The sequence below is a fragment of the Elgaria multicarinata genome, chromosome 8 (genome assembly GCF_023053635.1).
Source record: "Elgaria multicarinata webbii isolate HBS135686 ecotype San Diego chromosome 8, rElgMul1.1.pri, whole genome shotgun sequence".
NCBI lineage: Eukaryota > Metazoa > Chordata > Lepidosauria > Squamata > Anguidae > Elgaria > Elgaria multicarinata.
The window spans coordinates 3363769-3389237 of record NC_086178.1 but is presented as its reverse complement, the minus strand read 5'-3'; the positions used below and the strand labels follow the sequence as shown (position 1 = coordinate 3389237).

Genomic DNA, 25469 nt, shown 5'->3' with positions numbered 1-25469 from the left:
TCGGCCCTGGTTAGGCCTCATCTAGAGTATTGCGTCCAGTTCTGGGCTCCACAATTCAAGAAGGACGCAGACAAGCTGGAGCGTGTTCAGAGGAGGGCAACCAGGATGATCAGGGGTCTGGAAACAAAGCCCTATGAAGAGAGACTGAAAGAACTGGGCATGTTTAGCCTGGAGAAGAGAAGATTGAGGCGAGGCATGAGAGCACTCTTCAAAGACTTAAAAGGTTGTCACACAGAGGAGGGCCAGGATCTCTTCTCCAACCTCCCAGAGTGCAGGACACAGAATAACGGGCTCAAGTTAAAGGAAGCCAGATTCCAGCTGGACATCAGGAAAAAACTTCCTGCCTGTTAGAGCAGTACGACAATGGAACCAGTTCCCTAGGGAGGTCGTGGACTCTCCCACACTAGAGTCATTCAAGAGGCATCTGGACAACCATCTGTCAGGGATGCTTTAGGGTGGATTCCTGCATTGAGCAGGGGGTTCGACTCAATGGCCTTGTAGGCCCCTTCCAACTCTGCTATTCTATGATTCTATGATCACTCATTCACTCATCCCTAGGGCAGCCGTGGATGAGAACAGAAGAATTGTCCTGCTGCATTGTAGGCCCAGAGAGAGCAGGACTTCACTTTTCAATTCAACTTGTGGAATAAGTTGAATTGAAAATTCAACGATCCAGAGGGAGAGGCGGGTAACATATGATGATGATGATGATGATGATGATGGCTCTTCCTCTGTCCTGGGACTTCACTCTAGAAAGTCAGAAACAGGAGGGGTGGGGTGACAGAAACATTGTAGTGGGAAGGGTTAGGGTGACTTTTTCCCCTTTTCTTTTTAGCAGAGGCGTTCTGAAACTAATTAACAGCAGTAAAACGAGAGGCCTTTTTAACAGTCCGTGCAACTATGCATGAACAAACATCCTTTTGAAGCTTTAAAGGCAGATAATTGGAGTGGGGTGGAGACGGGATTTTTTAAAGCTGAAACTGTATATGGATGGACATGAAAAATTCATTGGGGAATTTCAGCTAATTCCAAACCACATGAAACATTTACACATTTCAGTCAAGAAGCGTGTGGTGTCATATATCAATCCAGCCTTAAAGCCAGCAGGTCCCTCCCTCCCACATTTACAAATTGTTAAAATATGCTCCGTTCGGACAGCTCAGTCCCACTCAGATGACATGGTCCCGGGAGGCCGCAGCGCATGTCCAGGCCCAGCAACGCACTGTGCCATTCCGCTCTAATGACACTGAAATGATGTTGTTTTGCACGGCCTAATCACTATCAGTCCCCCATTCCCGTGTGTCAGATCCAAGGGCGGTATAGAAATGCAATAAATAAGTGAATAAATAAAACCCAACCCACCATGGTCCTTGGAGTGCTCTACCCCTTTTCCCCTCACACACACACACACACACCCGGCTGCCGACGGCTGAGAGGTTCCCCTCCTTTCACACGGTTTTGTTTTCTTCACCCTCAAAAGTTGCAGTGCCACCCCTAAGTGCCTTGACCTAAAATATGCTGGCATTTCCCCTGATGTAGGTCCTGCCCCTTTTGCCTTGGCTGCGTCCTGATTCCCCTGATATCCTGATTGTTCCCGCGGTCCTGGGACCCTCCCGAAGTCCGTGGGCGGTGTGGGTGTTGGCCCCAGAATCTTCCCTCCTCCCTGCGAGAACTGGGAGTCAGTGAAGAAGGAGCCAGTCTGGGGGGGAGTCTAGAGATATTGGGGTGGGGGGAGCATGGGGGACTTTTTTTAAAAAAACAACCTTACTTTTTCTGGGGAGCGCAATGGCTTCTGGGATGTCGCGCTGGTGTTTGTACACTAGGGGACAATTTCGGAAGCAGGTAAGTCTGGGATCATCCCCCCTCCCTCCCCGAGGGCCCTTAGGTGTAGAAAGGGACTTAGGGCGTTACTAGACGAGGCTCTAGCGCGCGTTACCTTCCGCAGTCACGTCGAGGCTTCCAGATGACTTTCACGAGGATCCGCCGTTATCCTGCGGCGAAGCCTCTTTCTCCCGACTTTAAAAAAGTGAGTTTTAGGGCGCCTTTTCCTGCCGTCCCGCGGTAATTTGGAGTACGTGTGGGAGGATGTGAGGTCACTGCGGTCCGCACTGGGCAGGAAAAGGCGTGCTAAGGGGGAGTGGTCAGCGGCTTCGGTCAAGCCGCCTCCGCCATTTGCGCGCAGTCTGTCAGCTGGGGCAGCGCGGCGGAGCGTCTTTTTTTTTTTACTTACCCACTGATAGTTTGCGCAAGAACGGAGGAACGGAAAAGTGGCTAGTGTGCTGCTGGGGTGTGTGGGGGATGGGTGGGGGATGTGCGCCTGTTCTAGTGGTTTTTTTTTATTTCCGCAGTGACAGTTTGCGCAGGACCGGAGGACCGGAAAAGTGGCTGGTGACTCCTTGCGGTGGGCAGCTACCGTGGCCGCATAATGGCGGTGCTGTACGCTGCCTGTTAGTGTGGGTACCAGGCTGGCAGAGGGCAGAGCTGTTTGTGGGCTGCTGCCATGGCTACGGCCAGATGTGGGTTGGCTCCTTGGGATGGGGCAGAGGGCACAGAGGCGATCATCGCCGCCGACACCTCAGAGGCATGATGGGAGATGTAGGCACAGAGTGGCCATGCAGACGATTGACCTCGGGTCATATGACACCCGCCACGACCCCCATCAGGAAGTGAGCGCATCAATGTTGACCCTCAACAGCACCAGCAGCACTTCAGCTGGCACTGGCACTGCCGCCGCTGCCGCCGCCAGGGCCGGCGGCGGCATCGCTGACAGCTGCGCAAGTTTGCGGTCTTTCGGACGTGCGCAAACCGTGCAGCGAGCGAAAAAAAAAGCCGCGGCAATCAGGCCGGTGTGGCTGCGCAACCGTGCTCGCGGCGGCAGCAGCACAACCGGCGCAAACTTCCGCCACAAATCGAAGGCAGGTGTGGAGCATGAGGCGTCACGGCTGAACGGGAAAAGCCGCTTTCACCGCTCCTTAACGACGGAACACCCGGTAGGTCTAGCAACGCCCTTAGTCTCCAATCTAAATAGGCAAATGCTATTTTGGGCCGCATTAATAGAAGTAGAGCTTCCAAATCACGGGAGGTACTGGTTCCTCTCTATTCGGCCCTGGTTAGGCCTCATCTAGAGTATTGCGTCCAGTTCTGGGCTCCCCAATTCAAGAAGGATGCAGACAAGCTGGAGCGTGTTCAGAGGAGGGCGACCAGGATGATCAGGGGTCTGGAAACAAAGCCCTATGAAGAGAGACTGAAAGAACTGGGCCTGTTTAGCCTGGAGAAGAGGAGATTGAGGGGAGACATGAGAGCACTCTTCAAATACTTCAAAGGTTGTCACACAGAGGAGGGCCAGGATCTCTTCTCGATCCTTCCAGAGTGCAGGACACGGAATAACGGGCTCAAGTTAAAGGAAGCCAGATTCCAGCTGGACATCAGGAAAAACTTCCTGATTGTTAGAGCAGTGTGACAATGGAATCAGTTACCTAGGGAGGTTGTGGGCTCTCCCACACTAGAGGCCTTCAAGAGGCAGCTGGACAGCCATCTGTCAGGGATGCTGTAGGGTGGATTCCTGCATTGAGCAAGGGGTTGGACTCGATGGCCTTGTAGGCCCCTTCCAACTCTGCTATTCTGTGATTCTATGATTCTATGAAATATGGGAGATACAACAGACAGAGTACCGTGAGAGTCCAGGATAGAAAGAGAGAGAAGGGGGGATGCAAGAATCAGTCACATATCTAAGACTTATTTTTCAGTTACTTGAGGAGCAAATGGTTTAAACCAAAAGCTACGTTGAGTGGGGGGAATGATGCCCTTGAGTAGGTTGGAGTAAGATTCCTGCATTGAGCAGGGGGTTGGACTCGATGGCCTTGTAGGCTCCTTCCAACTCTGCTATTCTGTGATTCTATGATTCTATGATTCTAAGTTGGAGAGAGCCGTAGGCTGCCCACAACCAAACCCCACCTTGTGTAAAAGCTTCTCTGATCTTAAAGAGGTTCAGTGGGGGCCGTTCCCTCCCCCCAGGAAAGCCTGGGCCTGGAATGTTGAGAGGCAGAGAGCCTTTCTGCTGCTATGGAGGAGGCTTTGAACGCCTTGAGTGTTGAGTCTGGAATGAGGATCAATAACTTCCAAGTGCCCGGAAGCTGGAGAGCAGGCCGTTTCATTTGAGAGTGGTGCTAAAATGTAACGGAAAGGAAGGAGAGAGGAGTCCTCCTGAGAAGTTCAAAAGGAAGGAGAATTTGGCTGGTCTAAGTGCATTGCTGACACTTCACATGCTGCTACACACATTGGCTTGGAGGAGAGCAATGTGGAAGAGTATTGCACAGGACAAGAACTGATGCTTAATGGCGCACAGGCCTTGGCGCACCACCGGGCATATTCTGGCAGCTGCTGGGGCCCATGAGCCCCAGCAGCGACCCAGGGCCATTGTGGCCATCACTCACTCACGCCTCTCCTGGACGTGCTTCCTTGGCCATGACACTTTTGGGAGTGCTGGAGGAGAATGGACACCAGGCAATGCATTTTGGCAAATGTAAGATGGCGGCCACCTGGCACTGGGTAAGCCTGTGTTAGGGGAGGGGGAGACAGTGGCACTGCTGTGGGGAGTGGGAGTGGTGGAGGGCCAGTGGTCGCAAGACCGGCAGGGTCCAAATTGTGACGGGGGATGAGATTGGCCCCAGAGGGGCCCTTCAGCAGAAACTTAAGATGAGGACCCACTCAAGTGTTGAGTTACAAAGCAGAACCAGAGGAAAGCCTATGCAGAAGCAAAGATGGTGGCGGCCCAAGTTGGGAGTTGAAGCATGGTCGGAGGAGGTAGAGAAGGGACCAGGAGCAACACCTTGGTTATAAGAACCTAAGAAGAGACAGGTTGGATCAGATCAAGGGTCCATCGTCCTGCATTCTGTTCACATAGTGGCCAACCAGAGGTCGACAAGGGACCCACAAAGCAGGACATGATGCAACACCACCCTCCCACCCATGTTCCCCAGCAACTGGTGCACACAGGCTTATTGCCTCGCAACCATCAGGGCTAGTAGCCATGGATAGCCTTTGCCTCCAGGAATTTATCCACACACACCCCTTTAAAGCCATCCAGATTGGTGGCCATCACTACATCTTGTGGTAGTGAATTCCACAGTTCCACTGGGTCATCCCATGAAAGAGAGGGAGAAAAATGTCTCCCTATTCACATTCTCCAGACTATACATATTTTTATTATGCATCTCATCGCTGAGTGAGCACCTAAGTCCAGTTTTGGGCTTTGCCATGGCAGAGACCCACACCACACCTAGAAGTTTTCATAGCTAGGCCAGGAAGAACCAGTGGGACGTTAGCGGGTGGAGCAAGGCTGAGTCTTGGGAGGACTAGACTGTCCCTTCTCCTTTTTTCTTAAGTGATTCCACACACAAGACTCCAGGGGTTTTTGGATCTTAGCCCAGCTCTCAGAGAGGGCTCCTTCCAAAACATCAATCCATAGTGTGTGGCTAAAACAGCGCTGTGCATCTTCAAAAGCCATATTGCCCTGAGTTATTGCTTGTATCCCGCCTAAGTGGGGCGTCAACTCCATGTTCTGTGCACACGGCTGAACAGAGGCCTTCCGTGCGTGGCTGACTGAACCAAAATACTGTTTGATTCAGTAACCATTCAGTTAAAAAATGCCTGGCATTCCTCCTCTTCCCCCATCGGCCTAATCCATCCGGAATTCCATCGCTCTAGGAACAAAATGAGAACATACCAGATCCCTTAAACTGAGGGCAAATTATCGACCGAAGCTGGAAAAATAGCGGGCAGGATTGCTGTTTATCCGACATTTGGCTTCTTAGTGTGACAGCGTCATGAAGGGATTGCTTGAACACATTGTTTGATTATTACACTATTTTTAGGGTGACCATATGAAAAGGAGGACAGGGTTCCTGTATCTTTAACAGTAAAGTGGAAAAGGGAATTTCAGCAGGTGTCAATTGAAGAGGGTGAAATTCCTTCTTCATCACAACAGTTAAAGCTACACTAGCTATAGTAGTGGCCAGATACAAAAGAGGGCAGGGCTTCTGCAGCTTTAACTGTTGTGATGAAGAGGGAATTTCACCCTCTTCAATTGACACCTGCTGAAATTCCCTTTTCTACATTACTATTAAAGATACAGGAGCCCTGTCCTCTTTTTCATATGGTCACCCTAACTATTTTATGAAAGAATTGATGGCGGGGAGGGGAGGGCTCTTTTATCCCCTATCTCAGCATCAGAATATGAGGACAGTCACATGTCCTTCCTCCTTCGAGATTATATTTATTTCTTTGTTTGGAGTTTTAACCCTGAAGGTTCAAGTTAGGTAAGATTATTTCATTTAATCATTTGAACATTCAGCTCCTGCGCTGAACGAAGGCTGATCCATGCAGATGCATCTCTATAATAATGTGTCGTCAGAAAGATTAGAGGGAGCCGAAGGGCATGGGCCCATTCTGTGGGCCCCAGGACCTTTCACCTGTGAGAAGGCCACATCCTTAAGAACATTTATTTATTTATTTATTTATTCATTCATTCATTCATTCATTCATTCATTCATTTATTGCATTTCTATACCGCCCAATAGCCGGAGCTCTCTGGGCGGTTCACAAAAATTAAAAACATTCAAAGTATAAAACAACAGTATAAAACCATAATATAAAATACAATATAAAAGCTCAACCAGATCAAAACAGCAGCAGTGTAAAATTACAAATTTAAAACACCAAGTTAAAATGTATTTATAGACTGTTAAAATGCTGGGAGAATAAAAAGGTCTTCACCTGGCGTCTAAAAGCATATAATGTAGGTGCCAAGCGAACCTCCTTAGGGAGCTCATTCCACAGCCGGGGTGCCACAGCAGAGAAGGCCCTGCTCCTCCTGGTAGCCACCTGCCTCACTTCCTTCAGCAGGGGCTCGTGGAGAAGGACCCCTGAGGATGACCTTAGGGTCCGAGCAGGTACGTACAAATAACGTAAGAAGAGCCCTGTTGGATCAGACCGAGGGTCCGTCTAGTCCAACACTCTGTTCACACAGTCGCCAACCAGCTGTCAACCAGGGACCAACAAAGCAGGACATGGTGCAACAGCACCCTCCCACCCATGTTCCCCAGCAACTGGAGGACATAGGCTTATTGCCTGCGATACTGGAGGTAGCACACAACCATCAGGGCTAGTAGCCATGGATAGCCTTCTCCTCCAGGAATTTATCCAACCCCTTTTTAAAGCCATCCAAATTGGTGGCCCATCACTTACCCCTTCTATGACATGGGTAGGGGTGGTGGTTAAGATGAGGGCCTTACTGCCTCAGGAGGAAATGGTTGGAGGCTTTGTACTAGTAGTGTGGGGGGCAAAGCCAAAAGTGGGCTGAGACTCCCCTTTCAGCCCCATCCCCATCCCCATTCATCCATCAATCCCTCTTTCATAGTCATCCATCCTCACACGCCCCCGTTCACCCTCATCCATCTCATTCATATACACACACCCATGACTGATTGGCAGCGAAACATGGTGAAATGCTGACAAAGGAGTAGCGTGATCTGTTCCTCAATCAGCAGCCCTTTGGCAGGGGTGTGCCTGTGCTGGCTGGGGCGGAGAAGCCAGATGGGAACCCGCCAGAGGCCACATCAAGCCCATTGGCTGAAGAATCCCCACCCCGGCTGTAGGACTGTCAGAAGACAAAGAGGCTTCTCCCTCTCAGTGCAGAGCTCAGGGCTGTTGAGGCAGACTAGTCACCCCAGTTGCATATTTGGTCATTCTGAACGCACCGTGGCAAGCCGGACCAAGCTGAAGAAGTCACGTCTTCGCAAAACGTGGTGGGTATTGTAGTGGCATTTCACTCCCTCCGCCTCCACCACAAATACTTGCTTGGTTCGTGCTTCCAACTCTGGTGCCCCCAGTGACACACCCAGAGGACGTTGATGAGGAAAAACAAACTGAAGCGGAATCCAGACAAGATGGAGGTGCTTGCTGTCAAAGGGTTTGGAGGTGGGTCAAGCTGGAGCGTGTTCAGAGGAGGGCAACCAGGATGGTCAGGGGTCTGGAAACAAAGCCCTATGAAGAGAGACTGAAAGAACTGGGCCTGTTTAGCCTGGAGAAGAGAAGATTGAGGGGAGACATGATAGCACTCTTCAAATACTTCAAAGGTTGTCACACAGAGGAGAGCCAGGATCTCTTCTCGATCCTTCCAGAGTGCAGGACACGGAATAACGGGCTCAAGTTAAAAAAAGCCAGATTCCAGCTGGACATCAAGAAAAACTTCCTGACTGTTAGAGCAGTACGACAATGGAATCAGTTACCTAGGGAGGTTGTGGGCTCCCCCACACTAGAGACATTCAAGAGGCAGCTGGACAACCATCTGTCAGGGATGCTTTAAGGTGGATTCCTGCATTGAGCAGGGGGCTGGACTCGATGGCTTTGTAGTCCCCTTCCAACTCTGCTATTCTATGATTCTATGGTTCTGGATTGGGTTACACTCCCCCTGAAAGACTGTGTTGGCAGCTTGGGGGTGCTTTTGGATCCGTCGCTCCAAATGACAGCCCAGATAGTTGCGATGGCCAGGAGTGCCTCCTATCAGCTTCAGCTGATACGCCAGCTGCGCCCCTTCCTAGAGTTAGAAGACCTAAAGACAGTCGTGCATGCGCTGGTAACTTCGAGTCTCAACTTCTGCAATACGCTCTACACAGGGCTACCTTTGTGCCTAGTCCGGAAACTTCAACTAGTTCAAAATAGGGCAGCCGGGCTGGTCACCGCTACATCTAGGGGTGACCACATTACACCAGTTTTAAAATCTCTTCACTGGCTGCCAATTAGTTTCCGGGCGAAGTATAAAGTGTTGGTGATCACCTTTAAAGCCCTACATGGTTTGGGTCCAGGCTACCTGCGGGATTGCCTTCTCCCGTACAATCCACCCCGCACACTCAGGTCCTCTGGTAAGAATCTACTTCAGTCAGCAAAGACTAGGCTGACAACCATTACCCAGAGGACCTTCTCTTCTGCTGCTCCCAGACTGTGGAATGGCCTGCCGGAGGAGATTCGTCAACTTAATAGTCTATTAGCATTCAAGAAAGCTATCAAGACTGATCTCTTCCGGCAGACCTATCCGGTGGAATTTTAAAATGTTTTTAGAATGTTTTCAGGATGTTTTTAGGATGTTTTTAACAATGTATATTATGTTTTAATTGAGTATTATGTATTTTATCGTTTATCGTTGTTCCCCGCCTCAATCAAAATGGAGAGGCGGGCAAGATATAAATTATTATTATTATTATTATTATTATGATGATGATGATGATGATGATGATGCCTTTTGTCTTTGGGGACAGAGCAAGGGAAGATGTGTGGTGTGTGTGTAATTCCCAGGAGTAAATAAATAACAGGAGTAAATAACAATTGGACAGTGGCTCTTTCTGTGGAAAGCAACCTCCTACCCTGTTTCCCCGAAAGTAAGACATCCCCCGAAAATAAGACCTACTTCCAGTTTTGCCTCTCGCTGTAATATAAGGCATCCCCCTGAAAATAAGACTTTTTTTTTGTTCAACAATAAATGTGTACCGTATTCTTCTTCATGGAAAAATAAGACATCCCCTGAAAATAAGACCTAGCGCATCTTTGGGAGCAAAAATTAATATAAGACACTGTCTTATTTTCGGGGAAACAGGGTATAAGCGGAGGCGTGGATGGCTCATGTCATAAGATTGCTTCAGATCCATTTTACTTGATTCTAAGGTCTGCCTTATCAGGGAACACCAGCAACTTTATACTTCCTAGCATAGGCTTAAATCAATATTTCTGTTATCAGGTGATAAAAAAAATAAACTAACGCAAGTTCTTTGGTGTAGTTCGGGATGTGTAACTTGAAACATTGTAGGAGGGAGCACAAAAACAGCTGGATCAGACGAACGGTCCATCTGGTCCCATCTCAGCCCAGTGGCTCTGGTTTGTTTTATTCCAAACCAGTTGGTCCTCCTCTTCATTACAATAATCCATGATATGGTGTCCTCCCCTTGATGTTTGGGTAATTCTTATTACGTTTTGAACAAGTACGCTGCATTGATTGGAAATGATAGAAAGCAGGGACGGGTTTTGCTCCAGGCTTGCATTACCTCCTCTCCTGCTGTTAGGAGAAGTCTTTCCCCCACCTCCCACCTCCACGGACCCCCCCCCCCTGCAACAGCTTGGATTTCCACGAGGGTCTTTCACCTGGAAGACAAAAACCAGAGCCGACAGGCTCACGGCAACCAGACGTGGGAAGTTGCCCCCCAGGGAGCCCGTTTTGACTCCATGTGCTTCTCCAACCATCTGGTAGCTACGAGGCTTCCTAAATCACCGCTTGGGCTGTTTATTTCAGACATCAACATTATTTATGTATATAATCAGATCTCTATAAACAGCAGCCGTGTGCGCTCGGGAGCCTACTGGAATGTCTGCTCTGTACGGGAGAAGAAGTCAGCAGTGCAGAACTTGATAGGACGGGATAAACGCTTTGCCCAAGCTGTCAACGTAAGAGTAAAGCTGTTTGTGTTTAGCATGGCTCTTACCAAGCACCAGGATCACAATCCAGGACTCTTGATGTATGATGCGCATTGCGCACACAGATATTGGGAAGGGGCTGTTGTTGTGATTGGAGAATCCACACACCCCAAACCCTAGTAAATTTCTCTAGTGAAACAAGTGTTTGCTTTCCTTGATTGTTTCTTCTTTGGGAAGGGGGGGTGTCAACCCCGAAAGCTTATCAGCCGTCTCCCTTGCATGGAGAGTCATGGAATCATAGAATAGCAGAGTTGGAAAGGGCCTACAAGGCCATCGAGTCCAACCCCCTGCTTAATGCAGGAATCCACCCTAAAGCATCCCTGACAGATGGTTGTCCAGCTCCTGCAGCTTTAACTGTTGTGATGAAGAGGGAATTTCACCAGGTGCTGCATACATAACAATGACATTTCCCTTTTCAATACAAGTGTTAAAGATACAAAAGCCCTGTCCTCCATTTCATATGGTCACATATGTGTGGGTTTCTGTAACAAATGTGTCTATTGCTGCTTCTGGTGATGATGGAGCTCCAAATAAGCATCCCTGTGAGATGACATAGAATCATAGAATAGTAGAGTTGGAAGGGGCCTAAAGGCCATCAAGTCCAACCCCCTGCTCAATGCAGGAAGCCACCTTAAAGCATCCCTGACAGAAGGTTGTCCAGCTGCCTCTTGAAGGCCTCCAGTGTGTGAGAGCCCACCACCTCCCTAGGTAACTGATTCCATTGTCGTACTGCTCTAACAGTAGCCCCAACATCTGTAATATCTAGAGCACAACTAGACTGACAGCACACAGTCATATTTTAGGAGGGCTTCAGGTAGTGAGGGGTCAGCTCTCTATAAGCAACACATGTGTTGTTTCTGGATTGATCTCCTTTGAACTGGTCTGGTTGAAACACATTTTTATTCCCTGGACATTCAGTGGTTTCTTCTTCTTCTTCTTCTTCTTCTTCTTCTTCTTCTTCATCATCATCATCATCATTATTATTATTATTATTATTATTTATTGCATTTGTATACCGCCCCATAGCCAAAGCTCTCTGGGTGGTTCATATATGATAAAACACTTAAAAACAATATTCAAAGGTTAAAAACCACAAAAACAAGCAAAATACACATACATTTAAAACCATTATAACAACTTTAAAAACAATGAGCCAAAAAAGCAGACCCATGGTCATTTCATATAGCTAAATGCCTAGGAGAAGAGAAAAGTCTTGACCTGGCGCTGAAAAGATGACAATGTCAGCGCCAGGCGGGCCTCATCAGGGAGATTGTTCCACAGTTGGGGGGGCCACCACAGAGAAGACCCTCTCTCTCGTTGACACCCTCCGAGCTTCCTGGAGGAGGACCCTAGATGTTGAACGTAGAGTTCGGGTAGGTTCATGATTCTTCCAGGTAGAAACGTCCATAATTACCTTTAGGTCAGTTTTAGAGGTAACGGAAAGCACCAAGACCCCAGAAACATGGGGGGGGGGAAGTGTGTGGCATAATACTGTCACCCTAGAAGTTTCTCCAGCCTTGCAAATGGCAGCGAAATGGCAGAGCAGAGGGTGGGGGCATGGAGGCCTGATAAGACCCCGTACCATCTTTTGCTTCTCTATACTTAAGTGGGGAGAAAGGGGTGGGGGGGTTTTGGAGGGTGGGGAGGGTGGACAGTGTTTTGCCATCTCAGCACGTCTCTTGATCTGCCCTCGATTCTGGCAAGTGCTGTGTACTCAGGGTGTGGCTTACAGGAAGCTGATTCATCAACTTTGCTGATCCAGGGGACGAGGGTGGACGGACTCCCCATCTATGATGCTTTCAGTTCCATGAGGGAAGAATGAAATGAACAATTAAACTGTTATTTTTTTTAAAAAAAAAAAACTCTGTAAAAAGGAGTCTCACCCTCCTTCCTCCTTTATTCACAACCACATATATTGTTTCTTCCTTTCTTTTTCTATGTGCTTTGTGAGAAATGTAATTAGCCACCTTGAGTGCCGTTTTTCTCGGTCGAAACGTGGGGTCCACATCAAATCAATCAATGGGTAATTATGTAGCCTACTTGTGAGAAATACCTGATTTGTGTTGGGGGCTATTGATTCACATCCACACATCCGATGAAGAAACACATGTTCATGACAGAGATTCCCCCCTCAGTGTGCAAGACGACAAAGGGCTGGCCCTGGTTGCGTTGAACATCTCTCCCTGCATCAGAACCTTCATGACCATCCAAGTTCCTGGAACAGGACAGATGTAGTGATGGCCACCAATTTGGATGGCTTTAAAAGTGGGCTGGATAAATTCTTGGAGGCGAAGGCTATCAGCGGCTAATAGCCCTGATGGTTGTTTGCTATCTCCTCTCTATTAGGCCCTGGTTAGGCCTCATCTAGAGTATTGCGTCCAGTTCTGGGCTGCACAATTCAAGAAGGACGCAGACAAGCTGAAGCGTGTTCAGAGGAGGGCAACCAGGATGATCAGGGGTCTGGAAACAAAGCCCTATGAAGAGAGACTGAAAGAACTGGGCATGTTTAGCCTGGAGAAGAGAAGATGGAGGGGAGACATGAGAGCACTCTTCAAATACTTAAAAGGTTGTCCCACAGAGGAGGGCCAGGATCTCTTCTCGATCCTCCCAGAGTGCAGAACACGGAATAACGGGCTCAAGATAAAGGAAGCCAGATTCCAGATGGACATCAGGAAAAACTTCCTGACTGTTAGAGCAGTACGACAATGGAATCAGTGCCCTAGGGAGGTGGTGGGCTCTCCCACACTGGAGGCCTTCAAGAGGCAGCTGGACGACCATCTGTCAGGGATGCTTTAGGGTGGATTCCTGCATTGAACAGGGGGTTGGACTCAATGGCCTTGTAGGCCCCTTCCAACTCTGCTATTCTATGATTCTATGAATTCGAGAGTGTACGCCTGTGGGCACAAGTTGCTGGGGAACATGGGTGGGAGGGTGCTGTTGCACCATGTCCTGCTTGTTCATCCCTGGCCGACGGCTGGTTGGCCACTATGTGAACAGAGCGCTGGACTAGATGGACCCTGGGTCTGATCCAGCATGGTTCTTATGTTCTTATGCTTGGGCTCCTCTCCAGCTTTGATGCTGTGCCTCTTGAGGTGGGGTTGGTGGGTGGGGGTGGGTGGGGGTGGGGAGACCTGCGACCTGTTTGCTGCTTGTTTTCCTCTCAATCATAAAAACTGGGTTTTGTTGTTTTGCAAACATTGGCACAGGAGCATCCAGCCCTTGTGGGAGAAGCTGTGTCAACGTTGTCAGAGAGCTGTAGCCAAATGCACACCCACCCACGCACACCCTTGGCCTGTTCAGCTATGGGGCCGATGAGCCTTTCCCCATGATCACCATTAAGTGAACCTGACCCATGTTTTATGTTTAACGTAGGGTTATATCTGCATATAGTTCTATCATGTATTATTATTATTATTATTATTATTATTATTATTATTATTATTATTATTATCATGTCTTTTCTACGTGTGTAGAAGCTCAGGATGTGCCTCCTGCTCCTCTTTCCTGAACTGTTGTTGTTTTTCTCCCTGTTCCGTATCTGTAGGTGATTTCCCGCCTCCTCCTCCTCCTCCTCCTCCGCCGCCGCCGCCACCCTCTGCACATGACCCAAGGAGCCTTGCGTCATCCCCCGGTGCCTTTTTGCCACCTCCTCCTCCTCCACCTCCTCCTGACGAAGCCCTTTTCAACGTTCAGGTAAGGAGACCGTCTTGTTGGTGCCAGTGGTGGGCGTGGGGTTGCTGTAGGGCGGAACTGCCCCTGTGTGTTCTATGCCCACATCAGTGGGGCACTTTGCAAAGTACAGGCCTCGCCCACTGGGCTGAGGGACATCACTAATTTGGGGTTGATGGACCAAGCAATTTACAGAGGAGGAGTAAGGATGGCGGTCTGCAGGAACGGGGGCTGTTGCATCCCCCTGGATGAGCTGCAACAGGCAGAGTCCTGGCATTTATTTAAAACAAATAAACACACACACAAAAATACAAATTTCTGGCCTTGGTAGAACCCAAGATAGGAGGCGAAACACACATGCCCTAATCTGACCGTTCGCATTGTAAGCAGAAACCGCCTGCTCTCGCCTTCTGGTTTGTTAGCCGATGAATGATATCGTAGCAATGTTTGACACACCCGTTGTCTGGAGAAAGAACTTCCAGGTTCATTTTAAGCCTTTTGTGGGGAAGTGCAGGTCCATGGTAGGTCCATGACGGCTTCCTCAAGAAATCAGCTCAGAAATCCAGCATCTCAGTGTAGCTCAGATTAGACAGCTCTGTGCCTCCCTGAAAAGAAAAGGTAGGAGCAAAGACAGGAGTTCCTGGTCTTTCTAACTTAGGCATTATTATTATTATTATTATTATTATTATTATTATTATTATTATTAATAATAATAATAATAATAATAATAATATTTATTTATTTATTTATTTATATAGCACCATCATGGTGCTGTACAGAGTAAAACAGTAAATAGCAAGACCCTGCCGCATAGGCTTACATTCTAATAAAATCATAATAAATCAATAAGGAGGGGAAGAGAATGCAAACAGGCGCAGGGTAGGGTAAACAGGCACTGGGTAGGGTAAAACTAACAGTATAAAGTCAGAACAAAATCAAGTAGTATTTTTCCCCCTGACCTTGTAAACATTCAAAAACTTACCCTGGCAGATAAAGTTCATCGTTATTATATCTTATGGTGACCCTATGAAAAGGAGGGCAGGGCTCCTGTATCTTTAACAGTTGTATTGAAAAGGGAATTTCAGCAGGTGCCATTTGTATATATGGAGAACCTGGGGAAATTTCCTCTTCCTCACAACAGTTAAAGCTGCAGGTGCCCTGCCCTCTATTAAATCTGGTCACTCTAGTTTAGCTGCAGTATAGCTCCTGCAGCTTTAACTGTTGTGATGAAGAGGGAATTTCACCAGGTTCTCCATATATACAAATGACACCTGCTGAAATTCCCTTTTCTATGCAAATGTTAAAGATACAGGAGCCCAGTCCTCCTTTTCATAGGGTCACCCTATTATATCTGCATTACAGAAGTCAGGGCTGTGCGTAAAAGCTCCATCTGATGAGCGTTTTACTGCACGCTCGTTCCTGGGTACTCACAGTTTGCTCACATGACGTCGCCAGCCTCCCGCACGTCTTCCACCCCTTCTGGCCTTCGTTGCCCCCCAAAACACACACACACCAGAAAACGTCCGGTTGCTGATCTCTCCTACCGGACAGAATGGGCCTAATTACTTCCTGTTTCCAGGAAGCAATGTCAGAGCGACGAAAAAGAAGGGACGGGAGCCATGCTTTTCGACCTAGTTGTGATGCGGCTTTAAGAGCATGTGGGGTCCACCCGCCTGCAAAGTAGCCCAGTGTTCTTCTTCCCATTTTACTAGTTTGGGGTGCTTAGAGCAGTGCATGACACCTCTGTAGTGTACTGAAGTGTTGTTAACTCATCTCCTGGGGTGATGGTTGCTTTAGGGAAATTTGGGGCAGGGACATGTGTGTGTGTGTGTGTGTGTGTGTGTGTGTGTGAAGTTGGCTGGAGCAGCAGTGCGATTTGTTACGACCTAGAGGCCGTTGCTTGGATGGATGGATGGATGGATGGATGGATGGATGGATGGAAGGATGGATGTGTATGTGTGCATATAGCTTTAAGTGAACATGGAGTTTTTAATTCTTGCTGGGGGGCTGGGGGGCTAGGTAGGGACTCTCACCTTCCCTCTCTTAGTATAGGCCTCCTATGCAGCTCCTTAGAAGTTAGTGTTTCTCATCTATAGTAGTAATAAATAATCCAGTTGTGAAGGTACCTGAAACTGCATTAATAGAAGTATAGCTGCATTAATAGAAGTATAGCTTCCAATTCACGTGAGGTACTGGTTCCTCTCTATTCGGCCCTGGTTAGGCCTCATCTAGAGGATTGCGTCCAGTTCTGGGCTCCACAATTCAAGAAGGACGCAGACAAGCTGGAGCGTGTTCAGAGGAGGGCAACCACGGAATAACGGGCTCAAGTTAAAGGAAGCCAGATTCCAGCTGGACATCAGGAAAAACTTCCTGACTGTTAGAGCAATATGACAATGGAATCAGTGACCTAGGGAGGTTGTGGGCTCTCCCACACTGGAGGCCTTCAAGAGGCAGCTGGACAACCCTCTGTCAGGGATGCTTTAGGGTGGGTTCCTGCATTGAGCAAGGGGTTGGACTCGATGGCCTTGTAGGCCCCTTCCAACTCTGCTATTCTATCATACTATGATTCTATGTGTTGCACCCAAATCAAAGCCCAGGAGAAGACTGCAAGCTGAGCAGGTCACATACACACACCCAATAATAATAATAATAATGATGATGATGATGTTGGATTTAAAAAACACATTTTTTAATCAAACATTCCGTTTTTTAAATTAAATCAGATGTGTGTTTTTTAAAAAAATTAAGCAGATTTTAAACAATTTAAATCGGTTTTATTTTTTTAAAAAATAAAATATTAAATTTCTCCGTCACTTAAAAAACAACGACGACGACACCATAGCTACAATTGCATCTCATCATAAACATGCTAGAGCTACACTTTCCGCTTCATTGAAATGAAGTTGCCTAGCAGTCAAATGTGGGCACTCATTTTAGTTTTTATCTCAGGAAAATGTTTCTGTCCAGCTTAACTCCCAGCTCTTGTTTCCTGAAAGTTCTGGGCTTTCGGTTTCTCTGACTAAAGTCACATGTGGAAAGGCCAGGGCGGGGGCGGGCGGTGAGTCAGCAAAACACAAACTGAACAACGTTCTCTGAATTCCAGCTCAAAGCTCATTCCGACTGAAGTCCATATCTTTCCCCATAAAAATCCATGCCAATTTTCATGTGAATTTCCCCAAATGGATGCACCATTTGTGTGCATCTTTGAAATGTATGCATGCGCGCATTTTTCAAAAGTACCCATTTTTTCATGCACATTTGCTGTCCAACACATAGGTTCAGTTCAGACAACACATTAGTCAATCCAATGTGAAAACTCTGCTCAGTGGTTGAGTTTTTAGGGGGTATATTCCCCACACAACTTGTTCTAACGCCATCTTTGTGTGACTGTGGGCTCCCGTGGAGTTGAGGCTCCACGGGAGCCTTTCCCCCCCCCCCGGTCCTCCCAATGGTATCCCATCAGCCATTGCTGCAAAAACAAAAACAAAAAAACAATTGCAGTGGCTCTCCTAGAGCGGCACTCACTCCTTTCCCCGCTTTTGCCGGGGAACTCTGTAGCCAGTGGGAAATGTCAACTCAACACAACAGAAAACTCCACGGAGCACTCCATACAACATGCAACACAATGGTTGTGCAGGAACTCTCCTCTGCATAGCGTGGATATTCAGCGTGGAGTGTTTTCCCAAAAAAAACCTCCACCGTTGTGTGGACTGGAGAAGAGAAGATTGAGGAGAGACATGATAGCACTCTTCAAATACTTAAAAGGTTGTCGCACAGAGGAGGGCCAGGACCTCTTCTCGATCCTCCCGGAGTCGAGGACACGGAAGAACGGGCTCAAGTTAAAGGAAGCCAGATTCCGGCTGGCCATCAGGAAAAACTTCCTGACTGTTAGAGCAGTACGACAATGGAATCAGTTACTTAGGGAGGTTGTGGGCTCTCCCACACTAGAGGCCTTCAAGAGGCAGCTGGACAACCATCTGTCAGGGATGCTTTTACTATGATTTTATTAGATTGTAAGCCTATGCGGCAGGGTCTTGCTATTTACTGTTTTACTCTGTACAGCACCATGTACATTGATGGTGCTATATAAATAAATAATAATAATAATAATAATAATTCCTGCATTGAGCAAGGGGTTGGACTCGATGGCCTTGTAAGCCCCTTCCAACTCTACTATTCTAGGATTCTAGGATTCTATGACTTCTCCCTCCAGACAACACATTTCTCAACGGTGGTGTAAAAACTCCACCGTGGAATTCTAAAGCCACCATTGAGAAATGTGTTGTCTGAACTGAACCATATTTTTTGGGTCCGCAAATCACATTGAAGGCTCAGGAACGTACGAACTTCAACTCCAGTTAATGTCCAAGCCTGTATTCAGTTCAGAAGATACAAACTGGGTAAATCCTGTTCAAAAACAAACTGAAAGGAATTTCTCCTGCCTCCCTAGCAAAGATAGTTGCTTGCCAGGTCAGGGACGGCTGTGAGAAACAGCCCTGGCTGCTGTTTCTGTAGTAACATCTTAACATGCCGTTTGTTATTGTACTTCTGCGCTGTTTGCTGCCTTGAGTTCCTCTAGTGGAAAAAAAGTGTTGCAACGAACTGTGTTTTGGAGTATGACAGGGTGGGAGGGGGGAAATTGTTTGTGGATGGGGGGCATGAAAAGACAACAGGAACCCAGAAGGAGCCTACTGTGGGGGGCAGAAGGAGGGGTTGGCATTTGTCAGGTAAAGCAGTTGTGGTGTTTGGGTGGAGTTCTTAATTTAGGAATAGGTCTAGGAGGTAGGATGTCCCATGTTGGAAGTTTCCGAATCTTATATAAGAATACGGCCGTGTGAGGCTTACTACTCAGGATCTACCAGACCGATTTTGCTCATTTTTCTTTTAAACTGAAGCTGGAGCCGTGTAGATGTGCAGAAAATTTTGAAACTTTGAAAAAGTTCAAAGCTCAAACTTTAGGCAGCTTGGGAAGAGAGAATCAGAATGCCAATGCCAATGTGACTATCCTAGAATCATAGAATCATAGAATCATAGAATAGCAGAGTTGGAAGGGGCCTACAAGGCCATCGAGTCCAACCCCCTGCTCAATGCTCTTCCTCAAAGGAAGAGGGAGGAGAAGGCCAAGGGGGGGGGGGTTAATGCAAATGTCCCCACACTGTGCATATCATGTAAGTTGTGACACCGTGTGTGTCTGCACATGTAAATAATGCTTCCTCCTGTGAGCTCTCAGAGTCCCGGGCCAATGGAAGGAAGGGCAGGCAGAGGATGTTGGAAAGGGGCGGAAGAAAAGTCAGTCGGTGGTAGTCAGAGGAGCGACATGGGTGTTACACCTAGTAAAAGAAGAGTTTTAAAAACAAAGATACACACGCACACACAGAGGGGGGTGTCTCACCATAAGTAATTCTGCACGCACCAACAAATGTACCTCAAGCAAAATCTGATGTATTGTTAGTCCTTGTCAGCCTTCCGTGGAATTTTCAGGGTGTGAACGCCCTCCTCAAGGAAGAGTGTCCGTGGTGAGCCTGTGATGGTGGCAGAGGAAAATGTGAGATGCTGTACCAAACTCTCTACCCCAGGGTTGCAGGAACGCTGTCCTGGGGTCCCCAAATGGGCCCACCGCTTTCCCCAAGCACCAATCATTGCGGGGGGGGGGGGGGTTTCCTGGCTTTTTGTTTTCCCATACTAAAAAGTTGCCTCTCCTAAGGCTTAGGGCCTTAGTCTTCTAAGGCAGTAAATGCTTTAAGCTACAATATGCTGCTATTTTGGGTATTTTGCTCCACCATTTTTGCCTTTGACTGGAATACACACACACACACACACACCCCGAGAGCTTCTCCAAAATGGAAACTGGCCCTTTGGCCAGGAACTGTATTGTTTGTTTTTTGTTTTTAAATTTATGGATCTGTAAATTTATTGCTCTGGGATTTTTTCCAGCTGAAGAGCAAGGTGAAAGTGCTTTAAGTAAATGAGCAGTGATCTACACACACACACACACACACACACACACACACACACACTCGTACATTCATGCATGCACACATCTCAGTGGGCCACAATAATAGGTAGCTCAGGTGGGGAGATTCACGGTGTGAAAATTAGGCTAGCGGCTAAGAGCAAATGACGCACAGGGTGTCCCGGGAGCAGGGAGGGATGATTCCTCCCTTTCCCTGGGATATCGCCCTACCCTTCCAACCCGGTTTTCCTCGCAGTCTCGGGATGATCCGGAGACCGCGGGACGTGTGGCCTGCCGTTGCGGTTTTGTCCCAGCTCCTCGTGAGTAACCCTGAGGAGCCGGGAACCGGGCACAGGATGGGGTGGGGGAGCGCGAGGATTTTTTTTTTCCGTTTTAGCGCTCGTGTGCTCCTTTTCCTTTTTAAAAAAAATCCAAAATGGCGTGTGTAGACAAAGGGACTGATCTCGTGATCTTAAAATCATGAGATCACCCCCCTCAACCCCCTCGTCTAGCCGTGCCCCAAGTCTCCCATTTCAATCTCACTTCTGCCATTTATCTTTGTATTTAGGCAGTTTATAAGCCAACCTTCAACGTAAGCTCCCAGGGTGGCATGCAGCTAAAAGAATAAAATTAATAAAGAATAAAATTAATTCAGCAGTAAATCAGCACTAGAGGTCTTTGGGAAAGCCTCCCCCCCCCACACACACACACAATCTGGTAGTCAGTAATAATAAAGAATTATTATTACTGACTACCAGATGAAAACCAGGATGATCAGGGGTCTGGAAACAAAGCCCTATGAAGAGAGACTGAAAGAACTGGGCATGTTTAGCCTGGAGAAGAGAAGATGGAGGGGAGACATGAGAGCACTCTTCAAATACTTAAAAGGTTGTGACACAGAGGAGGGCCAGGATCTCTTCTCGATCCTCCCAGAGTGCAGGACACGGAATAACGGGCTCAAGTTAAAGGAAGCCAGATTCCAGCTGGACATCAGGAAAAATGTCCTGACTGTTAGAGCAGTACGACAATGGAACCAATGACCTGGGGAGGTGGTGGGCTCTCCCACACTGGAGGCCTTCAAGAGGCAGCTGGACAACCATCTGTCAGGGATGCTTTAGGGTGAATTCTTGCATTGAGCAGGGGGTTGGACTCGATGGCCTGGTAGGCCCCTTCCAACTCTGCTATTCTGTGATTCTATAATTCTATGAATATAACAAATAAAAGAATTAATTGCAAGGAAGAATCCACCTGAGAAGTTCTACAACAGCTCAGTGTTAGTGCTGGTGGTATGGCGGTGGGATTCCTCTAGAAATCCTGGTTTCCGTAGTGCGTGTCACGCCAGGCCCAGCGCTCCCCAGCTAATAAAATGGTGGCATTTTATTGACTGGATGGGAATAAGGGACTCTGGTTTGTTGTTGGTTTCCAGCAGATGCGCACGGCGGACTCATCCCGTGCCAAGACCTCCTCCTCCTCCTCCGATTGTTCGGCGTGCCACGTTGCCATCAGAGACCGTTAATTCTATTTAATGGCTAATTAAACGTTAATTCGTGCTGCATTTGGAACAGGATTAAGGTCGGCGGGGGTGGAAGCAGGCAGAGAAGCGGGAAGGCTCTAGCAGTGGCCATAATTATCGAAAATGAGCTCTGAGCTGTAATTTTATTAATTAAAAGGGGAGAGAAAAAGCAAGATCGCCGACTCCTCGGAAGCTCTCTGTCAGCGTTGCTGCCAGGGAGAGATGGGATGATGACCTCTGGACGGGCCGTGGTCTTGTCCTTGCTCCCCAAATGGGCTGAAGCGGTGATCGCAGGGGGGGGGCACCGCGCGTGTGGCTGAGTACTGGAAGCCGTTCTGGTTTTGATTGCATTTTCTGCTGGGAACAGGCCCCGAAACACGCACACAGATGCTTCGAAAGCTCGTTTTTATTCCCAAGGACAACCGTCCGACACTCTAGGCCAGGGATAATGAGTTGGCTGCACAGCAACAGGAATTAATTGAACACAGAAAGTAGTCTCTTGACCCCCCCGCTCTCGCTGCACCCCCTCCCCAAGGTACCTTTGAGAGATTCGGGTTGGTGGCGTGTGAAGCAAAGTGAGGAAGTCCTTAACTTCTGCACTTGGTGTTCCCTGTGTTTGTGAGTTTAGTATTTATTTATTTATTACCATATTTCTTCGATTGTAAGACGCCATCTATTGTAAGACGCACCCTAATTTCAGTACCACCAACAGAAAAAAAAACACCACCCTAAGACACACCCGTGATTCTAAGATGCACCCTGTTTTTAGAGATGTTTATATGGGGGGAAAAGTACGTCTTAGAATTGAAGAAATATGGTATTTTTTATTTATTTATTTATTTATTTATTTATTTTTATCCTGCCTTTTGCCCAATGCTGTGCCTCAAGGTGGCATCACAAAATTCAAAACATATACATTAAAAGCCTATAAATACAGATATTTATTTATTTTATTTATTTATTTTATTACATTTATATACCGCCCCACAGCCGAAGCTCTCTGGGCGGTTTACAATAATTAAAAATAGTAAACATTAAAAGTATACAAAATTTAAAAACCATCAAAAACATCAAAAACAGTATAAAAACAACAGTATCCATTTAAAAACAACAATTCTGGGGTCCATTAAAAACAAACTTAACGTTGTTAAATGCTGTTAAAATGCCTGGGAGAAGAGAAAAGGCTTGATCTGGCGCCAAAAAGATAACAATGTTGGCGCTAGGCAAGCGTCATCGGGGAGATCAACAGAAAAGTCTTTGCCTGCCTCCTAAAGCACGTCAGGGAGCAAGCCAACCCAACTTTCCTGGGAAGAGAGTTCCAGAGTTCTAGACCAGTGGTTCCCAGTTAGCTAAGTGCCGCGGACCCCTTGTTTTTCAAATGCCAAGCCATGGACCCCCTACTTTTGAAAAAAATGTTATCTCTATGGTAGTTACCTGTGCAAAGCAATTTTTTGGAGAAAATAAGGCGTAGCCCCTAATAAGCAAAGGATTTTAGGTATACTAAAAAACAGACCATAAAATTTGTGATATTTGTGATAGTACCACGCAAAAATGTCAATGATTTAGTTAGGAGTATAAAGACGAATTTAATTTTACTAACGTCTAGTTTACAATTGAGCAAATTATGACTTGTCTAGCAGCTACTAAACCTAAATGTGATGGGAGGAATCCTGCCTCTTTTTGTCCCGAACAATCCCTTCCACATCCGGTTCAATATTTCCTACTTTTAATCTCAAATCTGGATCAACATCGAGTTGATTTCTATGCTTGTTCTTCATATAACAAAACGTCGAAAATGTTTGTTCACAAAGATATGTGGAACAAAAGGGAACTAGATGTTTCAAAGCTTTTTCACCTAACTTCTTATAATCAGAAAAAACCTTCACCCAGAATTGGTCCGGTCTATATTCTTTGAAAAATGATTTCAGTGAACCATCCCAAGTCACGCCAACAAGTGCATCTCGCTCTTCCGCAGAGAGAGTTGTTAGTTGTACATCACCACATTCAAAAGGATTCCTTCTCCATGTGTTTTCAGGATTAGGTGCAGGGAAGTAATCTCTGAAGCTAGTCGCTAAATCATGCAGGTGCTCAGTAATGTTAGATTTTACTTCTGGTAGGAATTTGTCGTCAGTGGACTCCAGAAATGAATGGTCAATATGTGAATGGTGCCGCGGACCCCCTGGGTGGGTTACATGGACCCCCTGGGATCCGTGGACCCCCAGTTGGGAACCACTGTTCTAGAGTATTTATTTATACATTTATATCCTACCTTGTTTTACTGCTTGCAAGGAACCCAAGGTTGCTTACATAGTTCCCTTCCTCTCCATGTTATCCTCACAACAACAACCCTGTGAGGTAGGTTCTGAGAGTCTGTGACTGGCCCAAAGTCACCTAGTCGGTTTCCATGGCCAAGTGGGGACTAGAACCCAGATCTCCCGAGTCCCAGCACAGCACTCTAACCACTACACCACATTGGTTCTCAACAGTTTAACCTTATTTACCTGTTCATCTTTGTGGAAATGAACAAATGAGGTGGGGGGAGGGCTATTGCACACACCCTGGCCTCTGTGATAATAATCTGGGCCTACCTTGCCCTGTTGTTGTGGAGGGGGGTTGGACTCAATGGCCTTAGAGGCCCCTTCCAACTCTACTATTCTATGATTCTATGACTACAGCAGCATAATGCATCTGGAGAGCTTTGAACATAAAAAGGATTGGCATTATTCATAATACTTACAAGCATTTACTTAATGTTCATAATTGTTGTTGTTTATTCGTTCAGTCGCTTCCGACTCTTTGTGACTTCATGGACCAGCCCACGCCAGAGCTTTCTGTCGGCCGTTGCCACCCCTAGCTTCCCCAAGGTCGAGTCCGTCACCTCCAGAATATCATCCCTCCATCTTGCCCTTGGTCGGCCCCTCTTCCTTTTGCCTTCCACTTTCCCTAGCATCAGCCTCTTCTCCAGGGTATCCTGTCTTCTCATTAGGTGGCCAAAGTACTTCAGTTTTGCCTTTAATACCATTCCCTCCAGTGAGCAGTCTGGCTTTATTTCCTGGAGTCTGGACTGGTTTGATCTTCTTGCAGTCCACGGCACTCTCAGAATTCTCCTCCAACACCACAGTTCAAAAGCATCTCTCTTCCTTCGCTCAGCCTTCCTTATGGTCCAGCTCTCGCAGCCATAGGTTACTACGGGGAACACCATTGCTTTAACTATGCGGACCTTTGTTGTCAGTGTGGTGTCTCTGCTCTGAACTATTTGATCAAGATTTGTCATTGCTCTCCTCCCAAGAAGTCAACGTCTTCTGATTTCCTGGCTGCGCCCAGAAATACATATTTCGCGCCCAGAAATACAAAGTCTGTCACTGCCTCCACGTTTTCTCCCTCTATTTGCCAGTTATCAATCAAGCTGGTTGCCATAATCTTGGTTTTTTTTTGAGGTTTAACTGCAACCCAGCTTTTGCACTTTCTTCTTTCACTTTCATCATAATCTCTCCCCCACCCCCATATGCTTAAAATATCTGGCGTCCATTATTAATAGGCCCTCCAGTGGCGGACCAGTTAAGGTGGTCCCACCCCCAAATGCTAATGGATCCAAATGGTTTCCAAAGGGCTTGAGGGAGAGGGGGAGTCTGGCCAATATGGCCGGCTCTCCTGTCAGTCAATCTCTGGAATGCAGGAATGACCCGGGCGGTTGACACGATTGCTCCTGAGTAGAGTTCATGCTTCTGCGTGGTATACCCCAGAGCTGAGAGCACTGATGCAAAGTAGGCAACGGCTTGAGGGCAGATGGAGAAGAACTCCTAGTGGATGCAA

The 25469-nt window shown here is 47.3% G+C and overlaps 1 protein-coding gene across 3 annotated transcripts in view; it reads left to right on the top strand.

Annotated features, from left to right (window-relative positions):
* Nucleotides 1–25469, top strand: part of LPP (LIM domain containing preferred translocation partner in lipoma) — a 378416-nt gene that overhangs the window by 191581 nt on the left and 161366 nt on the right. For all 3 annotated transcript variants that reach the window (XM_063131781.1, XM_063131780.1, XM_063131782.1), the window contains one exon: nucleotides 14066–14214. In XM_063131781.1, coding sequence (XP_062987851.1) covers nucleotides 14066–14214 — 149 coding nt within the window. The remainder of the gene's footprint in view (nucleotides 1–14065; nucleotides 14215–25469) is intronic.